At 39.6% G+C, this 24,370-nt stretch overlaps 1 protein-coding gene across 1 annotated transcript in view; it reads left to right on the top strand.

The window, feature by feature from the left end:
* KCNMB4 (potassium calcium-activated channel subfamily M regulatory beta subunit 4) overlaps nucleotides 1-24,370 on the top strand; it is a 58,765-nt gene that overhangs the window by 10,226 nt on the left and 24,169 nt on the right. The window contains exon 2 of the mRNA XM_044227963.1: nucleotides 18,772-18,899. Coding sequence (XP_044083898.1) covers nucleotides 18,772-18,899 — 128 coding nt within the window. The remainder of the gene's footprint in view (nucleotides 1-18,771; nucleotides 18,900-24,370) is intronic.

Raw genomic sequence — 24,370 nt, 5'->3', positions numbered from 1 at the left:
TGATGTTTGAACAATTAGCTCTACATAAAAAGAAAAATGCGACACATACTTCACACTCATAAAAACCAGCTCCAAGTGGAAGAAAAACTAAATATGAAGAAGAAAACTAAAATTGTCAGGAGGTGCATGAGAAAGTATCTTTGACATACGTTTGAGAAATATTTTCTGAAATGAGACTAAAACAAATTATAAGAGGAAAAGATTGATACATTTGAACATGTTAAAGTAACAATTTCTATATGACTAAAATTATTATAAATGAAATGTAAATAAAAGCCAAACTCTAGTAGAAAATAATGGCAAAAACAATAATAAACAATAAACAAAAATGAAAATGTCTACAAATCATTAAGACAACACATATATATGTATATATATATTTATATATGGACATGTGTTGTCTTAATGATAAATATATATGTATATATATATTTATATATACATGAGGAACTTCATTGCAAAATTGTGTGTAGTAGTGAAAAGTAGAAACAACCTAATTGAATTCATTAAGATATTGGTTGGAATACTTTAACAGGAACCTAATCGCAATGATCTAAACAAAGCAGGGACTAGTTTTTTGGTTTTTGGTTTTTGTTTTTTTGCTTTTGTGAATATCTGAGCTTGTAGGCAATTCATGGGGCTGTGCCAGTTTGATGTGGAAGGTTATCCAAAGACCCAGGTTGCTACCATCTTGTTGCTCTACCATCCCTTAACATGTTTTTTGCTAATAGGATCGTATCTGCCTTTCAGGCAGTAGGACAGGGGAAAAGAGAAAATAGAGGGCAGGCAGCTTTAAAAAAAAAAAAAAAAAAGAATAGCATATAATTCAGGTAAAATGGTATTTGCCCTTTTACTAGGTACAATTTTTAGTATAGTCCCAAAATCATGCAATCATTGTCACTGTCTAATTTCAGAATACTGTCATCACTCCCCCAAAGGAATCCCATACACATTAGTAACTCATTCCCCATTCTCCTAACTTGGTCATGATATATAAATCTTTTTCTAGATTTGGTTTTCTGGCATTTTATTGAGGATTTTTGCATCTGTAGTTATCAGGTATATTGGTCTGTAGTTTTCTTGTGATGTCTTTGTCTGATTTTGGTGTGGTAATAGAATTAGTTGGGAAGTGTTCTCTCTTCTATTGTTTGGAAGAGTTTGTGATTATAGAACATGATCAAGCAGGATTTATTCCAGGAATGCAATGTTTGTTCAATGTACTAAAATCAATCAATGTAATACACCATATTAATAAAACAAAGGACAAAAATCTGATTATATAAATATATGCAGAAAAAACATTTCACAAAATCCTCTTCTGATTAAAAAAAATCAATAAAACTAGGAATAACAGAGAACTTCCTCAACCTGATAAAGAGCAACTACAAATAGCTAATAAACTTAATGGTGAAAGACTGAAATCTTTCCCCCTAAGATCAGAAATAAGACAAGGATGTTTACTCTTGCCACTCCTGTTTGATGTTGGAGCTTCTACCCAGGACAGTTAAGCAAGAAATTAAAAGATAGCCAGATTGGAAAGGAAGAAATAAACTACCTCTATTTACAAATCACTTGATCTTGGATAAAGAAACTCCTAAAGAATCTACCAAAAACAAAAACCTATGTTAGATATAATGAATTCAGTTAAGACTACAGAACATAAGGTCAAGGTACAAAAAACAATTGTATTTTTATATACTAACAATGAACAATCAAAAAATGAAATAAACATTCTATACTATTATAAAAATAGTAAAATACTTAGGAATGTACTTCACAAAAGAGTATTTTTAACCAAAGAGTGAAAGATTTGTGCCCTGAAAGCTACAAAACACTATCAAGAGAAATTAAAGAAGACCTAAATAAATGAAAATGTATCCTTCATGGGTTGGAAAACTTAATATTGTAAAGATGGCGCACTTCCCAAATTGGCCTGCAGATCCATTAATATCCCTATTAGTTGGGTTTTTGTTTGCGGAAATTGACAAACCAATCCTAAAATTCATATGGAGATTTAAGGGTCTCAGGATAGCCAAAATGATCTTGAAAAAAGAGAACAATGGTGGAAGTGTTACACTTTATAATTTTAAAACTTACTGGAAAACTATAATAATCAAGACTATGTGGTATCTATGAAACAGAATTGAGAGTCCAGAGTAAATGAGCACATTTATGGGTAATTGATTTTTGGCAGTTCTGTCGAAAGCATTCAAAAGGGAAAGGACTGTCTTTCAACCAGTAGTGCTGGAACAACTGTATGCATACAGAATAATGACATTGGACTCCTACCTCACACCATATACAAAAATTAAGTTAAAATGGATTAGAAACCCAAATGTAACAGCTTAAACTATAAAGCTCTTAGAGGAATACAGAAGTGTAAATCTTTATGACTTTGAATTAGACAGTTTCTTAAATATGGCATGAAAAGCACAAGCAACCAAAGGAAAAATTGATGATTGGACTTAAATACAATTAAAAACTTGTGTTTCAGAAGATATCATCAAAAAAGTGAAAAGACAAAAAAAAAAGTGAAAAGACAGCCACAGAATGAGGAAAAACATTTGCAAATCATATATCTGATAAAGATTAAATATCCAGAATAAAGAACTTTTACAACTCAGCAATTAAAAAGGTGGATAAACCAACTGAAAGATAGGCAAAAGATATGAATAGATATTTTTCCAAAGAAGGTAAACAAATAGCCAATCAGCACATAAAAATGTGTTCAGATGTGTACAGGGTGTCTTCTTGGGGTGATGAAAAACTTCTAAAACTTGTGGCAGTGATTGCATACTTTGGTGAATCTACTAAAAACCATTAAATTGTACATTCTATTTTTTTACATTTTTTAATTGTAAAATTCAAATTTTTGAAGGTTTTATTTATTTGAGAGAGAGAAAGTGAGCAAGAGAGAGAGAAAGAGAGCATGAGGAAGAAGCAGACTCCCTGCTGAGTGGAAAGCCCAGAACGGGGCTCAATCCCAGGATACTGTGACTATGACTTGAACTGAAGGCAGATGCTTAACCTACTGAGCCACCCAGGTGCCCCTGAATTGTACATTTTAAATGGATGAATGAAATGGTGTGTGAATTATATTACAGTAAAGCTGTTATCAGAAAAAACGCTGAAAGGAGATTTGCTTTGCAAATTTTGACATTTCAAGTCATTCATAAAGACGGCTCTTACTCAGTAAATGATGTTAAAACTTCCCTATTATTTGGAAAAATATATATTTTAAAATATTAATTTCCCAAATAAAATTTATTTGGAAAATACTCAGAAATTATTTGAAAAAAGATGTGATAAAAATAAGATACACATTTAATTAAAATAAAACTACAATTTTTATGGAATAAAAATTTTGATGTATAAAAATAAACTGGGAAAGTAATAGATAAAATATAGGTAAATATTTACATAATTTTTAGGGGTATGCAAGCCTTTCTAAACATGACACCAAAGGCACAAATCATAAAGGAATGCACTGATTTGTTTAATGACAATAAGAAAGGCTTATATATGTTTAAAAAATTAAAGTTTAAAGAAAGATGACAAACTTGGGAGAATATTTGTGCTGTGGTAGAGAAATTATTCAAAACCCAACATATGAAGAGCTCTTAGCCATAAATGGCCATCTCTTCAGTAGCACACTAGGCTTGGTGATTAATTCTATGTGCCAACTTGACTGGGTTGAGAACTAATAAAATATGATTTCTAGGTGCATCTGTGAGGGTGTTTCTGGAAGAGGTTAGCATTTGAATCAATAGTCTCAGTAAGGAAGAACCATCCCCACCCATGCTAGTGGACATGATCCAAATTGTTGAGGGATTAAATAGAACAAAAAGGCAGAGAAAGGGCAAACTTGCCCTCTGCTGAGCTGGAACACAATATTGGTGTCCCTCTGACTGGGGGCCTTTACACTTGAACTGAATTATACCACCCGCTTTTCTGGGTCTCCATCTTGTGAGCAGCAAATTGTAGGATATCCCTTATTGTGTGAGCCAATTCTTCATAGTCAATCTCTTATATGTCTACATGTATACCATTGGTTCTATTTTTCTGGGGAACCCCAACTGATACACAGGGTCAGAGCGTAAACAGTTTGGTGAAGAATTACAACTAAGTGGACACATGGAAAATGTGTATAATCTCACTAATATTCAAACAAACTCCAATTGTAAATGTTTCCATGTCAATTCTATGAAAATAGATAATTTTAATCCTATTTTATTTTTAAAATTATTTTTATTTTATTTAAGTTCAATTAATTAACATATAGTGGATTAGTTTCAGAGGTAGAGTTCAGTGATTTCATCACTTGTATATAATGCCCAGTGCTCACTATATCACATGACCAGCTTAATGCCCATCATCCAGTAACCCCATCCCCCACCTCCTCCCCTTTATTCCTATTTTAAAGTGTGCCAGAGCACATGAGAAACAAGGAAAACTTCTGAATTTTTTTTTTTTATAATTTTAGGAATGCATTGAAACAAACACCTGTGATAGAACACATGTTCAGATGAAAGTTATGGGACAACTTTACTTAATATTTACACAAAATCCTGTGAGATAACAGTGGTAATCATAATGATGGAAGCACCAGAGGTTTAAATTTTTATTTTTGCTTATTTATATTTTCTAAAATATATATATATATTTTTAAAGATTTTATTTATTTATTTGACAGACAGAGATCACAAGTAGGTAGAGAGGCAGGCAGAGAGAGAGAGAGAGGAGGAAGCAGGCTCCCTGCTGAGCAGAGAGCCCGACGCGGGGCTTGATCCCAGGACCCTGGGATCATGACCTGAGCCGAAGGCAGAGGCTTTAACCCACTGAGCCACCCAGGCGCTGAACAGTGTCACATACCTTATTTTGTAAGTCTAAAACAGCACAAAAGTGATGAGGTCTTGTTTCTGCGGTTATAGATAATGGTTCTGTCATTGATGTGGGTCTAATTGCATAGATTTTCACAGATTGAGTTGATACAAATTACATATGTCTATATCCCAAACATACCACAAATTAAGTCAAAAGAGACAAAAGAATGGAAATTGGTGATACGTCATAAAGATTAACTTTTTTGCTATGTAAAGACTCTTAAACATCAGCAAGAAAATGACCATAATGGGAAGAGTTTGTGGAAAGAGTCAGTTTGCAGGAAAGAAATACAAATTGTTTTTCAAATATTAAAAAAAAAAAAAAATTACCTCTATTTTAAAATGCAAATTAGGGGCACTTGGGTGGTTAAGCATCTACCTTTGGCTTAGTCATGATCCCAGGGTCCTTGGCTGGAGCCTGGAGTTGGGCTTCCTGCTAGTGGGGAGTCTGCTTCTCCCCCTCCCTCAGCCCCTCTGACTCCCTAATTCTCTCTCTCCAGCACCCACACTCTCTCAAATAACAATCTTAAAAAAATGCAAATTAAAACAAGAAGTCCCATATTTCACCTATCAGAAAGTTTAATTATACCAGATTACTTTTTATTTTTTTTAAGGATATGAGGATAGGCACTCTTGTAAACTTCTAGAAGAAGTGCAGTTGATACAGTCTCTTTGGGACACAATAGTCATAAATTTTGAATGTATACATATTTGTATTTTTCCTGTTCTCACATATGTACATACAGTTGCTTGTAAAAGGAATTTTGTTGCTCCTTTGGAACTTCAAAAGACTGGAAACACCTTTAATGTTTTCTAGTAGAGGACAACTTAATAATTCTTGCATATCCATATAGTAGCATTGAAAAAAGGATGAGCTAGATCTTTCTATGAAGATATGAGAGTACCAAGGTATATTGTTAAATGAAAGAGAAAGAGAAGAGTGTACTCACATTCATGTTAAAATCAAATGTAGAAAACACCTGGAAGAATGTATAACTGTTAAGCATGTTTGTCTGGGGGTTTTACCTTGTGTATCTATTATGCTTTATTTTAGCAATTAGTTTATATTATTTTATTTATTAGCGAGTGACAGAGAGAGAGCATGCACAAACAGAGGGGAAGCACCATGGGGAGGGAGAAGCAGATTCCCTGCTGAGCAGGGAAGGGGGTGGGGGTTGGTGCAGCTCAATCCCAGGACCCTGAGATCATGACCTGAGCTGAAGGCAGAAGCTTAACTGACTGAGCCACCCAGGCGCTCCTACTTTATTTTTTAATCAAAGTAGTAGTATGACCTTGGAAGTTACTTGACCTCACTGCCTCAGTATTTTTTATCTATAAAACGAACTGTAATAGTATCTATCTCATTGGGTTATCAGGATTAAATGAGTAATATGTGTGAAACACCTTGAATAAGGGTCTCACACATAGTAGACCTTTGATGAATATTCGTTATTGTTATTATGAATGGAGTTTAACAAATCATATAATGCAATAATTTTATTGGGAAGGAGTACTTCTTTATTGAGATTCCTCTGTCTCAATCCATTTTGCAATGCAGAGACAATATTTTATTGTCAGTGTAAATGTTTTTAGTTTATTTTTCTCTAATATTTATCTCTGTGTTTCCAACTAGTAGGCTCTCTGATGTGTATATTCAAGATACCATTGACCACACATAATGGAATATGAGGATTTAGCTTTCTTACACCATCCCATTCCGCCTCATTTTTCTGTCCTTCCTTTATGGTTCTTTAAATATGGTTCTATCATAATTTTTGGCTAAACTAGTATTGAGCATTAACTTATTTTAACTATGTAATTTATTGTTCATTTCTATAAATGTTTATTTTCCTTTAGCTGATAGTCATCCCCTTTTCATATATTCTTACTTTCCTATGCACCTTTCTCTTCCTTTTCCAAAATTTGCCCACAGAGTCATAAAACTACTTTGTACACTATTTTTCATATGACTATTCGTAACAGGTAACCATTTAGCTCCACTTATTTCTCTTTAAAGAAATCTCCTGGGATGCCCTTTCTAGATTCCTTCAGCCCACTACTGCCCTGAATTGAACTGGTTACACTTTAGGCCTGCTGTGTCTTCCCCATGTTGAGTGCTGTGTTCCCTTGACCCAGTGCCTTCCTATTTCTTGATTTATACCTTTGTTTCGGTGGAGTACATCCTCAAGTAGCTTCCTGAGAAAGGATGCATGGGAAATACAGCTTTTAGATTTTATGTTTTGACCAAAGTTCTGTTTCTGAGAATTTAACCTCGTCTCATCCCTTTAATCAAAATGCAGTTTTATTAGGCAGCATCTATAACTTAGTGTATCTCTGTACCTTCAACATCTTTCTTTATGAGAGAAACAAACAACCGGAAGTTCTGCTCAAAGTGAGGTTCACTGAGCTCAGATTTTTTCCAACCATCTAAACTGGTCAAGAACCCACTAGCACACCTCAGGGTACTCCTGGGGGCATGTATAGCCCAGTATTAGAAAAAACGACCTAGATTAACAACCGTTTATGCGGACAGATTGGGAAAGGCGGTAGTATAAAAAGAGAAGGTGCACTGGGAATGTGAACCATTTGCTTGTGATACTTACTTCCCACCATGACCTGCTTCAGTCCTGTAAATGGCACCCTTCTGTTTTAGTGGATCAAAAAGCCCAGAGTACAACAGTGGCATGGAAACTTGATGTTCCATGCTTACACAACCTGACCCTCCTGGCACTCAGGACCAAATCCATGGTTTCTTAGAAAGAGAATATTTGCCAAAGAAAGCATGGGTTTGCTGTATGTTACTAGGGCTCTCAGTGGTCTCCATGTACCACAGTCTGGCACAGACCTCATATTATGGTTGGAGGCACTGGGCCAAAGAGGTGAATTGAAAGGGCTGGAGCCTGGAGCAGCTGGAGCAGGTTCTCTTGCTCCGGCTGCCACGGAAAGCAGTGGCATTATGGTTCACTCAATAAAGGCTTGAAGTAGCAATCTCAAAAGTGGGTCTATGATTCTGCCAAAATATAAGGAAGTCCAAACATTGTGACTCTTTCTAATTATTAAGGAGTGAAAGATGCAGAAACTCGTCTTTCACTTTGGAAGGGGTATTTAGAAATTCCCTAGACCACTAGACTCCCAGAAGCATCACTGAGGTGGCAACCCCCATTCCCCCAAATTTCCCACTCACTGGCACACCTGTGTTTGCCAAAGAATCTAGGGCACTTTGTACTCCCTGCTTCCAGGTGCAGTAATCAGCATGATAGCATCAGTGTACACTGTAATGTTCTGTGGGATAGAGTGGGTCTATGTCCCCTTGGAGTAGAGCATAACAGCCAGAGAGAGTTGAGGTAGTGCTGAGTGAGGCAGTCCTGAATAAGACTGGAGAGTCTGCACCCTCTTGGCCAGGTAAAAACAGCCTCTGATACACTTTTTCCACAAAGATGGGGAGAAAAACATTTGCTAGATCAATCGCCATAGAATAGTTTCCAGAGGTAATTGTCTTTGTTTCAGTAAATAGACGATCTGAAATGGCCACCATGGTTTCATCTAATGATACAGCCATTCTCCAAGATGTGTCAGCCCTCTTCAGGAGCCAACTAGGCAAGTTAACTAGGGACATGATAGGAATCCCACTCCTATCATCTCTGTGACTTCCTAGGGTGGTAGTACTGGTCTGTTGGTTTACTATTTGGGGAACGAGCAGGTAGTGTCAGACTCATCCACCGAAAAAGCTTCTGTCTGTGAGTAAGGGGGTCAAGGGAGGTACTGAGGACTGTTGTTAAGTACCATGTGTTGCATCTATACCTTCGGGATCTATAGGAACAACCACATGGAATCTCTGGGCTCATCATAATGCCAGCTTGGGCCAAAGCTCCATTTTTCTCCTGATGCTATGAGCCCCTGTTGTGAGCACAGTCATACCTCGGGCCCTCAGAGTTAAAGGTTAGCACAGAGCCAGCGTCCAGTAATACTCCAAATGTCTGCCCTTTCTAGACAAGCCAAAAACCAGACTGTTAACTATAGAGGACAAACGATGGTTGCCAGAGGAGAGGTGAGTGTGGGGGGGTGAAATAGGTGAAGGAAATTAAGAGGACAAGTAATGTACAGAATTGTTGTATCATTGTATTGTACACCTGAAACTCCTCTAACACTGTATGTTAACTATATGGAGTTAAAATTTAAAAAGGTGAAATAAATGTCTGCCCTTTCACCCCTACCCAGCTGCTCTGGTAAATGTCTGCATGTTCTCTGGGGAAAGGTTAGAAGATTTTGAGTAGGTGCTACTTCAGGCACTACCAAGGGGTCTGTCCCCAAGGATGACCAGCCTCCTCTTTGTTCAAGGAGCTTTTGGCCTGGGGACTGGATGAGGAGCCCTCTCTTATGTCACAGTGTCTCATTGGACTACATTTCATCAGACCTCAGGTTTTTTCAGGTATGTAGTTCAAGGAGAACCTTAAAAGGTGTTCATCTTTTTAGTCCCAGGTGCCCTATGATCTGTTAGCCACTGCCAAGTAGCCCTGTGGATTAAATTATTTTTATTATGCTCACAAATTCTGTGGGCCAGAAATTCAGACAGGACACAAAGGGGACAGCTTATCTCTGCTCCACAGTGTCTGGTCCCCGGGCTGAGGCTGGAATCATTTGAAGGCTCACTTACTTACCTATTGATGCTGGCTTTTGGCTGGGGGTCTGGGATCCTCTCCACATGGGCCTTTCTGTGTGATTGCTTTGCATGGGGAAGTTTTGGCTTCCTCGTGGAATAGTGTCCAGATTCCAGGGGCGGGCACTCCCAAGAGACAGTTGCAGGCAGAAGCTATGCCGCCTTTTCTGATTTAGCTGTGGAAGTCGCACAGGATCACAGGCTCATCCATGTTCTAGGGAAGGAAAGATAAAGCTGCACCCCGAATAGAAGAGTGTCAATGTCACACCGTAAAAGCCTGTGAAATGGGATAAATATTTGTGCAGCCATCATTGGAAAACACATCCTTCCATGAGTAGGAAACATCACGTTTTTATCACCATCATCTCAGTCCTGGTCCTCGGGGACTTAGCATGGGTAGAGGGCTTGTTGGTCTCCATGCAGAAGTGACGGGTATAATATTTCATTAAATATACATACACACATTGAAATTTGTGCGCAGTATACAATGCAGTACACAAATAATGCCATCAATGAGGCATTATCTGAACGTGTGCATGAACACTTAAGAAACTTTATTTCAGTGTTCTATATGGTTGTGAGGATTGGTCCTCCCCTCAAAGATTTTGAATTCGGATCACACACCATGGAACCAATTTTTACATGTACTATCATTCTTGTTATAAATAATAACTATTGAGCTTTTTCCAGGTTATACTTCTTGTTTTGGTTTAACTTTTTCTATTTAGATTCGCTCTCTGTTTTTTAGTAAAGATGCTGTATTTTTATTTTCTAATGCTAATGCTGAATGAACTATTTTCTCTTGAAAGTGGAATGTCAGTTGAAACTTTTCTCAGTTTTAATAGAATCAACCTGAACAGTCTGCTCGAATCCAGAAGTTAAATGAATATTACTAAGTTACAGAATGCAGATAGTATCAATGCATGACAATAAATTCTAACTAAAAGAGCATTGGTGGGTGGGTGGAAATACTATGCAGGAGGTAGTGAGCAGTTTTTCATTGAAGCATTTAAGGAGAGAGGAACAATTCTTCGGTGAGTAGTAGTTCAGATAATTGGGCATTTTTCAACACCATCCCCCATGCCCTTTATCCTCCAAGCACATTAGATGACTCAGTCTTTCTGGAACATTTATACAGACAAAGTCATTGCATATTCCATTTCTTCTTTTTGGAATGTCACCTTCCCAAGACATTCTCTGAGAAGCAAACTCCTGGTCAAACTTAAAGGCACAAATCAAAAATCATCTCTTCTGGGAAGCTTCCCTCATACCCCTAAAGCCCCAAATCTTCACTTCCCCTTCTGTAATCACAAAGCACTTTGTGAATAAGCTACTACTACTACATTACATGCTCCTGGGAAGGGAGGGGAGAGACAAGAAAAGGGTGAGTAATATCTAATCTTTGTACTCTGTCCAGTACTCAGCAATCAAGAATGGCTCGTTGCATAAATTATCATTTCTAAAAAGTTGTTATTCCAAGGGAAAGGAAAGCTGTTAAAAATACAGATTCCTCGTCTTACAGAATCAGACCCTCAGGAGGGTAGATCTTTTTGATGAACGACCCAAGTGGTCTGTGGGACAGACTTTGAGGAACACTGTTCTAAGGTAGGCACCACACTGGACCTGCCCAGCCGATTCTGTCTGAAGAGCTTGTTTTAGCTTCTCCTGTTCTTAGCTAGCCTTGCTTTTTATATTTTCTAAGCCATTTGTTTGACCTTCAAGTTCTTTCACAAGATTATTTTCATTTAGCTTTCAGATATAGATACACATTCTGGAGCCCCGCCTTAAAATTAATTTTTTTTAGATGACATATAATTTCATATGTGTTTGTTAAATTAACTTACGTTCATAAGGTGCATGTGTGTTCACAAGTAATGAAGTTGAGGCCTATGAAACAATATGGAGTTTATTAATGGTTCAGTTAGTTTTTATTCCATAGTGTTTTCCTAATTATGTGTTTATATTGTCAAAAATGTCATTAAAGTTACTAATCATAGCGGACATAGATATCTTACAGATATTACAGATATTACAGAAAATGGGGATTATAGTATAAAATACAATTAGACCTATGTTGTGATAGATAATGTTTTCATTAGTTATTTTTGGGTTTTAAAAAAATTTTTAAGTAATCTCTCCACCCAATGTGGGGCTCAAACTTACCATCCCAAGATCAAGAGTCGCATGCTCTACTGACTGAGCCAGCCAGGCACACCAAGAATTCATTTTCTAACCAAGTTTACTTTGGAAATTATTTAATCAGCTAAACCCATTCTAGTGTTAAGTCTTTCAATACTATCCTCCCTAACCAAATAAAGTCAATAAAGAAACTGGAGGAAAAAAGCAGTTTCTCCATTTCTGTTTCTTAGATAATGCCTAACATAGAACTTGCTCCCCAATGTTTAAATGGACCACGTGTTTTGAGCAATTGTTTTTTAAATGACTCAGTAAAGGAAGAAAGTGATTTCTGCCTACTCTGCCCACATGATTGAAATGCAATCCTCAAGACACAAAAGAACACACTCAAGAAGGTACTATTAAAATATAAATCCATTGTGATAGGCTGGAAAGAATGGTATTATAAATCCTGATAATTCTTAAAAAAAGATAATGGAAAAATAAGTCATAATAAGTACATAATCAAATATTCCATGTCAAACGATGATAGCATCTTCCCTTAGAAACTCACAGAAGTCTTAGCCCACTCTATTCTTCCAACTTGGTTCGTGAATTCAAAAGTCAAAAAAATTTTTTCTACCAGGAAAGCAAATATTTTTATCACATTCCTCTTGTTCTCTTGACTTTTTAAAGAAAATGATTTCATGCAAGTTTAGGCAGCAAGTGACACAGACGATAGCGAAGGTTATTTGGGTGATAATGATATTAAAAATTGGGAAATGCTGCCTTTGCAAGTGAAAAACAAAAAAGGTCAGAATCTTATGAAGAAGTTTCTCCAAGGGAACACTCATTGTCCTCTGTGACTGAAGACATTGTGTCTATAAATTCACCCAAGTGAAATTACATCGATGGCACCAAACACCAAGCCTGGAGCCAAACTGAGACAAGAGGGAACAAATGAAGACTCACAATGCATTTCTCTGAGGAAAAAAAGCATTGCCACAGAATACCTCAGCGCATCCATCTGGGAGGGCTGCACCAACTCCATTCCCAAAGAATCATTACTCTGGTTCTCTAAGCGAGGGATGCAGAGATCAGGGCATCTCCCTTACTCCCAAAGCAGGCAGCTTCAAAGAGCGACAACTGGGAAGCCCTAAAGATAGAGACGTGGGGGCCGTGTGGGACAGTGGTTAAGAAGACCCTGCTGTCTGAATCCCAACTTTTCCATTTGCCATTGTAACGGAGGGAAAGTTTTCTTAAACCTCTGCCCCTCGATTTCCTCATCTGTAAAACATAGGTGATTATACCATTTGCTGATTGGGATTATATGAGATTTGGATTCATGAGATGCTTCACATATAATCAGTAAATGACAATAAGGGATGCTGCTGATATGGTGTATAATATCGTTTGTGCCCCTCCCCCAAAGGTGAGAGAGTTATGGTAGAACTATGCTATACTAGAGCCTGGAAACCCATCCGGTTTGAACAGCTGAGAGAGGAAAGGAGTCTCTGACTGAATTTCTGAAACATTTCTTTTTCCTAGAACACTACTTTGAATTGGTATTTATTACTTATTTAAAATTCTTAACAATCTACACTGCTTTGCCGTGCTGAGAAGGAATCTTGGGAGAATCTAAGTTAGCCTCCACAGAAATTTTAAAGACAAAACTAATCGGAGAATCAAGATACAAGAAAATGAACAACAATGATTTCTAAGAACATAAGGTTTAGCCTTTAAACAATTTTCCTTCTAAGGTGATGTGAGCTTTAAAAGTTACTAGAGGATCATAAGCTCATCATTTAATCTATAATACTCTTGGAAAGAACGCAGTCCATGTAAAAAAGAGTTGAATTTTGGATCACAGGCAATTTTTCCTAATGTAAAAAGACTTTGCTTCTAAAAACCCATCCACACTACCTCATAGTATCCTAAAGGCGAGGAATGTTTGTTTTTTGCCCACATGAAACCACAACATACATAATACAGACTCTACTTACTCAGTGAAGATTTTCGTCTGACCTTTCCAGAAACACATGGACGTGACTCTCCTGGTCAAATCATAGAGCTGTCATTTGGTGGAGATACTTCTTTGAAACCTATTCCCTGGGTTTAAACCCATTTTTTTAAATTAAATTAATTTATTTTCAGCATAACAGTATTCATTATTTTTTCACCACACCCAGTGTTCCATGCAATCTGTGCCCTCTATAATACCCACCACCTGGTACCCCAACCTCCCATCCCCCCGCCACTTCAGACCCCTCAGATTGTTTTTCAGAGTCCATAGTCTCTTATGATTCACCTCCCTTTCCAATTTCCCCCAACTCCCTTCTCCTAACTCCCCATGTCCTCCATGCTATTTGTTATGCTCCACAAATAAGTGAAACCATATGATAATTGACTCTCTCTGCTTGACTTATTTCACTCAGCATAATCTCTTCCAGTCCCGTCCATGTTGCTACAAAAGTTGGGTATTCATCCTTTCTGATGGAGGCATAATACTCCATAGTGTATATGGACCACATCTTCCTTATCCATTCGTCCATTGAAGGGCATTTTGGTTCTTTCCATAGTTTGGCAACCATGGCCATTGCTGCTATAAACATTGGGGTACAGATGGCCCTTCTTTTCACTACATCTGTATCATTGGGGTAAATACCCAGGAGTGCAATTGCAGGGTCATAGGGAAGTTCTATTTTTAATTTCTTGAGGAATCTCCACACTGTTCTCCAAAGAGACTGCACTAACCTGCATTCCCACCAACAGTGTAAGAGGGTTCCCCTTTCTCCACATCCCTTCCAACACATGTTGTATCCTGTCTTGTTAATTTTGGCCATTCTAACTGGTGTAAGGTAATATCTCAATGTGGTTTTAATTTGAATCTCCCTGATGGCTAGTGATGATGAACATTTTTTCATGTGTCTGATAGCCATTTGTATGTCTTCATTGGAGAAATGTCTGTTCATATCTTCTGCCCATTTTTTTTTTAGATTTTTTTTTTTTTGACAAACAGAGATTACAAGTAGGCAGAGAGGCAGGCAGAGAGAGAGAGAGAAAGGAGGAAGCAGGCTCCCTGCTGAGCAGAGAGCCCGATGCGGGACTCGATCCCAGGACCCTGAGATCATGACCTGAGCTGAAGGCAGTGGCTCAACCCACTGAGCCACCCAGGCGCCCCTCTTCTGCCCATTTTTTTATATGATTGCCTGTTTTGTGTGTGTTGAGTTTGAGGAGTTCATTATAGATCCTGGATATCAACCTTTTGACTGTCATTTGCAAATATCTTCTCCCATTCCGTGGGTTGCCTCTTCGTTTTGTTGACTGTTTCCTTTGCTGTGCAGAAGCTTTTGATTTTGATGAAGTTTCAAAAGTTTATTTTCGCTTTTGTTTCCTTTGCCTTTGGAGACATATCTTGAAAGAAGTTGCTGTGGATGATATCGAAGAGGTTATTGCCTATGTTCTCCTCTAGGATTCTGATGGATTCCTGTCTCACGTTGAGGTCTTTTATCCATTTTGAGCTGATCTTTGTGTACGGTGTAAGAGAATGGTCGAGTTTCATTCGTCTACATATAGCTGTCCAGTTTTCCCAGCACCATTTATTGAAGAGACTGTCTTTTTTCCACTATATATTTTTTCCTGTTTTGTCGAAGATTAATTGACCATAGAGTTGAGGGTCCATATCTGGGCTCTCTACTCTGTTCCACTGGTCTATGTGTCTGTTTTTATGCCAGTACCATGCTGTCTTGGTGACCACAGCTTTGTAATAAAGATTGAAATCAGGTAACATGATGCCCCCAGTTTTATTTTTGTTTTTCAACATTTCCTTAGCGATTCGGGGACTCTTCTAAACCCATTGTTATTTAGAAAAACTAAATAGCAAAGAATTCAAACTGAGCTAACTTCAAAATTTAAAAATCTGCCTTACTTCCGTTTGATTGTCAGTTGTTATTCCCTCAAATGTTCAGTGTACCTCTCGTGTCAGGTATAGTCATTGCAAAAAAAAAAAAAAAAAAAAAAAAAAAGGCTCCGATGGACTTTTAAGGTTTCACACATCCTTCGAAGAACACAATCAGGGGGTACCTACTCTCACTTTATAAACTAATTGACCATGATGCCGAAGGAAGAATGTTTTAATAGAAGGAAAGGAACTGTCCAGCACATTATAGCACACAAAAAAGAAAAAAAAAAAAATCAGAGGCCCCTTATGAACACTAAGCTAATGCCAAGTATAGGTCTCTAAGAAAGGGTCTACCGCACTTGTCCTTTTTGGGGGCTGGAATGGTGGCTCTGTCAGGCTGCCCAACCTTGTCCCCGGTGGGCAGGATCTTTTCTGGGAAAAATATTGCGACAGTGTTTGTAGTCCTGCCTTCTGCTGGGTCCTTTCTTGGTGTACCTCCAAGAAGAGAATCAAAGAAATATAGAGCTAGAAATTATTTTGGAGAGTTTACAGATCAGAAGAAACGAAATCCAGAAAAAGGAAGCAATTTACTCAAGTCCAAACACCCAACAAATAGTAGGACGGGAGCTGGATCTAATAGCCTCTATTGCTTCTAAACCCAACTGCTACTTTGGAAGATCTCAGAATTCAGAATTTCACAGAAAAGTTTAGGTTTATATATGTTATAGTGTTATTAATAGAACATTAACTAGATATGCAGAGGGCAAATAGGCAGTGATCCAATCATCCAACTAAGATTTGCGTAAGGTGTTGTAAATTTGTTACATATAACAGAAAACAACCAAATTGACTAAAAGTTAAAATATTTTTGTGTTAAGAGAAATGTTTAACTGCTGTGAAAATAGCTTCATCCTCTTGAATTTAAAATTGTATATAAGTGTGATATTATTAATTCTACCGACATTTTTGAAATTTCACTATTACCAGGCATAGTCCTAAGTGTGAAGATGCATTGGGGAAAAAAGAAAGAAAAGAGGAAAGAGCCTTGTTCCAACTTGCCGATGAATTGAGGAGGCTGATGTCAAACAGATTAACCAGTGTGATAGTGGGAAGGGGGATTACAGCTGTGCCTGCATGGGGTGTGATGCCTATGGCAGGACAACGGAAGGGGGGCTTAACTGTGGAGAAGGAAAGAGAAGGTTTCCCCCAAACAGATGCACCACAGCTGCATCTGGAAAGAAGGTAACTAAAAGAAAATGCATGGAAAGAAGAGAGAGAAGGGGTGCCTGGGTGGTTCAGTGGGTTAAGCCTCTGCCTTCTGTTCTCGTCATGATCTCAGGGTCCTGGGATCGAGCCCTGCATTGGGTTCTCTGCTCAGCAGGGAGCCTGCTTCCTCCTCCCCTTCTGCCTGCCTCTCTGCCTACTTGTGAGCTCTCTCTCTCTCTGTGTCAAATAAATAAAATCTTAAAAAAAAAAAAATTAAAAAAGAAGAGAGAGAAGCATGAACCAGCCAGTAGTTGTGATGGCATGTGGCAGATCTGGGAACTATGTACTTCTTCTTTTTGAAGATTTTATTTGTTTGTTTATCAGAGAGACAGCACAGCAGGGGGAGTGGCAGGCAGAGGAAGAGATGCAAGTCTCCATCTCAGGACCCGGGGTCAGGACCTGAGCCAAAGTCAGATGCTTAACTGACTGTGCCACCCAGGTGTCCTGGGACTATGTACTTCTAAATGGCGAAGTCCCAGGCGGGGGAGGGCAGATGCTGAAGAGGACTGTACATCATACTAAAAAGTTAGTGTTTTACCAGAAAATAATAGGAAGGTGTTGACAAGTTATATACTCTAAAATAATGCAAATCAAATTATACTATGAAGGGGCACCTGGGCCGCTCAGTTGGTCCCAGGGTCCTGGGATGGAATCCTGCCTCAGGCTCCCTGCTGAGGCTCCCTCCTTTTCCCTCTCCCTCCCACTCCCCCTGCTTGTGCTCTCTCTCTCTCTCTGTCAAATAAATAAAATCTTTTTTAAAAAACTATACTATGAAGTGAAAGTTCTTTTTATTTTTTTCCCTACTCCTTAACATCGGAAACTTTCCTAGAACATCTGGGAGTCGAATGGGATAAAATCACCAGCATCTAGTTGGAGAGTTGACAGAAACCTCAGTTTCCTCATCTGTAAATTGGAGATCGTTTTAAGGTTTTTGTAAGAAGCACACAGGTAAAGCCCATTAAGCGTTTATTGCAGTGTCGGGCATATTGTAAACATTCAATAACGATAAATTGGCACCATCTTTGTTGTAATCATTATTGTAAAAACTGAATCAGAGGGGCGCCTGGCTGGCTCAGTTGATGGAGCATCTGCCTCTTGATCTCAGGGTCATGAGTGTGAGGCCCACATTGGGTGAGGAGATTACTTAAAAAAAAAAAAAATGAAATCTTAAAAAACAACAAAAAAACCTGAATTGGAGAAATTGGATTAGAATGTTAAGGGTTAAATTTAACATCTAGAGTTGAGAATAAATTTCCAAATATCCTGATTCTGTATTGCTTACAGTAATTGGACCCCTTCAGAGAGAACTACTTTGTTAGAGGCAGAGCCAGGAAAAGGCATCAGTTAGCAAAATGCATTGAATATGTACTTCTGAGGAAATTTTCTGCTGATTTTATTGTTCAGGAGAATGTAAGAAAAGAAAACTTGAGTTTCAGCAGTTGCGAGCAGTATCTGAGGAGAGCTGTGTGCTTGATTTGGTAGTTAGAGTTGGAAGAGGAAAATATCAAGGTCCATAGTTAGCAACTGCAGATAAAACCCAGCTTTCTTTTTTTTTTTCTTCTTTCCTTCCTTCCTTCCTCTCTCTTTTTTCCCTCCTTCCCTTCTTCCCTCCCTACTTTCCTTCCTTCCTTCCCTCTATTGATTCACAGGCCCACAATAGAGTATATCATGCTTTTAATTTGCCATTAGATTGTAACTGTTTATAATCTATCCTCCTATTGTAATGACTAAAGATTATTTTTTGCAACATTTAATTGGAATATTTTCTATAATTGCTCCAAATTGGAAATTTGAAATACAGTTCAATGATTTCAGTTTGGCTCTATTAAAGATTAGGTAGGTCAGAATTACATTTATTATATGCATAATATCATCTCCCTATAAAAAAAGGACCATATTTCAATATTCTGTAAAATAATAGGTTTATTTTCTGTGTTCTGTTTTGCTAGTGCTCCTATATTCCTCCCTGTAAGAGAGAAAATCAGAAGAACTTGGAAAGCGTCATGAATTGGCAACAGTACTGGAAAGATGAGATTGGTTCCCAGCCATTTACTTGCTATTTTAATCAATTTCAAAGGTAAGCCAGTATTTGTTTATGCATATTAAAGTTGCTTGTAGCCTTTGTGGTTAATTACAAAATAAATCATAGATTGTGCTCACTTGACAAAATATCTAACATGGGGGTAGACTCAACTTTTTCTTTCCATGGAGTTAGGGAAGCCATTTTACAGGCTGGGAGGCAGGTGAAGAATATGGGGGATAAAAAGAGAACCTCTATCATGGTGCTACCCTCTGGAGAGATTAAGAAAGTGCTTTCAGAGGGGAACATCAGATACGAGTAGCACTTGCTCCCTGAGAATTACAGATTGGATACACATAAATGGAACAACGTGTTGATTTGTGAGCATTTGGGACTGCATGAAATCTTACCTTTCCTTTTCCTTTCTATTCCGATGAAGTATCAAGAAAATGAGTTCACAGCCTTAAAACTCAACTTGACTTAGAGAAAGCTCCAGTTAGGCTCTATAACCACGGCTCATTGGACTAGAACACTGCAGAACCCATCCAGGTTCCTCATACTAATTTCTTCATTAAGCATTTATTGAGTATTCACAACTCTTTGCCGTACTCTCTGCTCAGGTGTTCCAGTTCCATTAAACCTTCTTTTCCTCCCCTGCCCCCTCTTAGTGAAGCACACTACCATCCCCTCGTTTACCTAATCCAGAGAACCGTAATTACTAGTTCACGTTTCTCCTTTACACACTGCAACTTGTATTTGCCATCACGCTGATTTCACACTGATTTTACCTCCATAATGACTCTTCTCTGCCTTCCCCCTACCCCTGTCTTAAGTCACATCCACGTGATTTCTCGACTCTGAACACAAGTGTTCCACACAAGTCCTTCTACCTCCAACCTGCCCCCAGGCCAAGCCCATGGTTGACGCTGCCACCAAGTCGATCTTCCTAAAATATGAATTTAATCAGGTTACTCCTCACAGTTTTCAGAGTAGAGTTCGCACATCTTGGCATGGCCTAACCATTAGGTGCCTCTTGCTGCATAACAAACCACCCCAAATCGAGTGGCTTACTACAACAGTGATTCATTATTTTCTTATAATTCTGTGGGCTGGCTTGGAGATTTACGTGCAGTCAGAGTATGGCGGGATTAGCTGTGTGGGCCAGGATGGCCTCTCCCGCTCAGCACTTGGTACTGGTGTGGCCAAAGGGCCTCAGTTCTTTTCCACTAGCCTCTCATTCTTCATTAGGCTAGATGGCCTTCTTTACAATATGGTAGCTGCAGGGCAGCATTTCACGTGAGCCAGGCCTTGGTTCTGGAATTTACATAACATCACTTTAGGTACATTCTCCTGGTCAAAGCAAGTCATGAAGCCAGCCAGATTCATGGGGTGTGAAAACCAACTCTGCTTCTTAAGAGAAGAAGTGGCAAAGGTCTTGTGGCCATATTTAACCTGCCACAGCATATAAGGCTCCTTGGGTTCTCAACCCCTGACTCCCATTTTTCCAGCCTCAGCTTTATGCCCATACTCTTTGCAGTAGCCACTCTGAACTATGTGTGGTTCTATAATATCTTAAGTGTTTGTATCCATGCCTCTTTATTTGCTTCTCCTGCTTCTTGACTGCCTTGATGAAGACTCTTCATAGACATCCCCTTTGCTGGGCTGTTTTGCTGCTTTTCTTGATCTCCAAGTTTGGTTTAGTTGAATATTATTTAGGATGCCATCTGTTGCATGTAAACAGAAAACTGACTCCAAGTATCATGAGGAATTAGGGCATTTATTATTCCATACATTAAGAAATGCACAGGTAGACCAACATTAGGGTTGTTTGATGGAGTAGCCTAACAGTGTCATCAAGAAGCTAGGCCCTTTCTGGATCTCATTTCTGCCTCAGATCCACTCATGGTTACCGTAGAGTTGCTGTGGCTCCAGAAGTCACAGCCAGGCATTGCAGTGTCCAAATGCAAAAAGAAAACTATCTCTCAGGGAGCCCCGGTGGCTCAGTTGATTAAACGTCAGCTTCCCATAACTGACCTCCCCTTAGGTATTGTTTAGAATGAGTTCCTTTGCCTACACCTAAACCAGTCACAAAAAGAATAATCAGAATATACCACTGAGTTGGGGATAGGGCAGTATCTCCTAAGTTGGATGGAGAAAGGGTGCACACCTGAGTAGAAAGGAAGGAAGAAGAAAGGGGTTTAGATGTTACAGAATAGTCAAAAGTGCCAGCTACCTTCCTACCCTTTCAGGAAGTTTGCCATATCAGGAAAAAGAGTTTGGGAAGGAAGTAATTCAAGGGAAGCAGGAATGGGTTCAGAGAAATGAGCCCAGTACAGACTAAAACTGCTGAGGAAGAGAGAAACTCTTTTGTTGAACATAGACAGTAAATGAGGCAGAGTGGAACGAACACGCCCTGAAGAAAATGAGCCCGGATGAAATCAAAAGCAGCCATGGTCCTTGTTCTGTGAAGTGGGAGCCCGGTAACGGGGAATAGGCACCAGAGGTCAAGTGATTCTGAAGCCGCTACTCGAATGAATCAAGCGATCCTTTATGCTTCCTGCCGTGGACTAGGAGCCAGACCAGCTGGTGGTCCTCTTAACCAACTTCTCCTCACTCCCTGCTCAGGCATCTCTGAAGGCTGCCTCCCCCAAACACACACATGCCTCCTGTGGGAATGAATTATTCTGAATACCTGCATGTCCCCAACGAGAAGGACTTATTCCTGCAGAGTGGCGACAACTCTCTGAAAGACCTAGCCCTGCGCTCCATGCTACTTCGGTTCACTTGAGCGACAAGAAGGATCAGCCCTTCGTGCCGCCTTCGGAATGATACCCGTTCCCTACCGCCATCTCCCTGTCCCACTCCCAAACTGTCGGGGGGTGTAGGTAGAAGTGGGGGCAGTCTGTCACCACCCAGAAGCACTCAAGACATGATTTTAAACGACTCGGGGAAATCAGAAGTTTGGAGCCTGGCTCTTGTACCACGACATATGCAAGAGGAAACAAGCACTGGTTGGAGGTGTGAAAATGGCAGCTCCCTGGTGCCGTCTACTCTCAGTACACTTTTTACTACTGCTAAACACGCAATAAAAATAGGCTTACTGTAGAGACGCCCAGATGCTCTCGGTAAGATGAACTTTATATTTAAAGTAACCTTTAGATTTCACTCAACTGCAGGAAACTGGGGAGAAGAGTTACCAAGAAGTTTCCATTTTCAAGAAAAGAATGCTATAGGATTTTAAAGATCTAAGGCAGAGATTATTGGAATCTCAGCTTTCACAATTGAAGTCTTTCTCAAAGAGAGCTATACTGAGGAGTAGAATCCACAGCGGCCAGAGCAGCCACCAACAGCCTTGCCCACCACCAGCCATGGGAGGCCAGGCCCCAGCGCTCACCCCTTTTCCCACCCGCAGGCAGGGAGGAAGCCATGCTTGGTGGCTGACACGGGCTGCTTCCATTCGTGATCTTCCCACATAATCTTTCAGCTCTTTGCTTCCCTCAGGGTTGGGGCTCACAATCTCCCTCCAATGTGTGGATTTCCTTCTTACGCTTTTTTTTTTTTTCTCTATAGGTCACATTTGCCCTGCTCATACCATTTTGTTTTCTCTTAGCCTTTCCTTGGCTTATCCTTTCTCTGTGAAATGCACCTCACGCCCTCTTACTGAGTATACTTTGAAATCCTTATTCCATTGACTGAAAATTTCTTTGCAGTCCCAGGTTTGTCATATAATTCTCCCACTTCATCTTTGCCTGACTGGCTTTGCCTTGAAGAGAGCATGTCCTTGGAAAATGGTTACTCATTCCTCAATCCCCTCCGGGTCAAAGGGCTGGGAGGAGCAATGGATCATTTTTCGGAATTTTTCTTTTATGGAGAGCACAATGGATTTTTGTTTGTTTGTTTGTTTGTTTGTTTGTTTTTCTCCCATGCTGGTCTATTTTTTACTATTTTGTCCTCCTAAGTGGATAGTAGGTCACAGAGTGCACATAGTAGGCACACACACACACATCCAACCAACAAGTCCAGCCGTGCCACCTGCAAAGTCTTGAATTCATTCCCTTGGTCCGGGCCCTCACTATTTCTCATCTAAATTATTGCCATAATCTTCAACGAGTCCTTCAGCCTCGGCCTTTTGTCCTCTCCTGCACTACACAAAGTTTCGTTTCACTTTGTTTAAACCTCTATTCTGTCTTGTCACAATCCTCCATTAAATTTTTCTGCGTTCTTGTTGTCCAAAGGACAAAGCCCACGCCTTTCAGTTCCAGCTCCAACCTTGGCCGTTAAATACATGCCAGTCATGGGGCAACAAAAACAGAGCCTCAGAGGGGAGGAGAAGCTAGCCACGCTGCGTGCCTTCATGGAGCGTAGAGGCCGTGACCACACCATCAGACAGATAATTACAAAGTAGGGTAAATGCTGTGAAGGGGGTGCTGCTATGAGATACTGTCACAAGGGGGGAAGTTTCAAGGGCCTATGTGAGTAAATCCTGACTGGGTGCAGACCAGAGGGTGTCCAAGAGTTAGATAGGGAAAAGTGAGAGGAACAATATTTCAGAAGGAGACATCACCGTGGGTAAATGTTCTGAGGGAAGAGAGAGGTTGGTGAGTTTTAGGACCCAAAAGGGCATCATGGCAGGGAGGCTCTGAGTGAGGGGGTGGGTAGTGAGTGTTGAGCCTGGAGCGAGAGTTAGACAGGGTATGTGTAGGTTTCTCTTAAATGTATCAAGCAGCCAGTGGTGGGTTTTGTAGGGGAGTGGTGACATGATCTGAGTTAAAGGTTTTCACTTGTGTTGAGCTGTTCCGGTCACCTCAGAGTCCTCTTTGTGTCCCTTGCACATTGATGCCTATGCCCTAGTCCCTTTCCTCTTCCCTCACCTGGGGACGCCCTCACCTTTTTCCACCTCTAGGAATTAGCAGAGCACATGGTTATAGGAGGAGCCCTGGAACTAGCCACTTTCAGTGTGTGTGATCTTGGCTGTGTTCCTTTAACCTAACTGTGTCTCGGTTTCTTTTGTAGAAGGGGGAAATAATAAGGTTACTGCAAGTTTATCAAGGAGATGCCATGGGCCTAACCCAGAGTATTTCCTATAAAAGTGTTTGCCTCATTTTTTTTTTTTTAAGATTTTATTTATTTATTTATTTATTTGCCAGGGAGAGAGAGAAAGAGAGAGAGCACAAGCAGGCAGAGTAGCAGGCAGAGGCAGAGAGAGAAGCAGGCTTCCCACTGAGCAAGGAGCCTGACGTGGGACTCAATCCCAGGACCCTGGGATCATGACCTGAGCCAAAGGCAGCGGCTTAACCAACTGAGCCACCCAGGCGCCCCTGCTTCATTATTTTTACTGCTATCAATAAGGTTTTCCTCAAATGTCACTGTGTAACCTTCTCTTACCTTTTCGGGTGTAATTAATTACTCCCCCCTCTGTGCTTCCATGCTGCTATGGTTGCTTTTGTTACCCGATCATAGTTGACTATGTACCCTTCCCCCTTTATACATTATTAACTCCATATGGGCAGCAATGAAGTAGCTAGCAT

Source organism: Neovison vison, chromosome 12 (assembly GCF_020171115.1).
Source record: "Neovison vison isolate M4711 chromosome 12, ASM_NN_V1, whole genome shotgun sequence".
Lineage (NCBI taxonomy): Eukaryota > Metazoa > Chordata > Mammalia > Carnivora > Mustelidae > Neogale > Neogale vison.
This window is presented reverse-complemented; position numbering and strand designations above follow the sequence as displayed.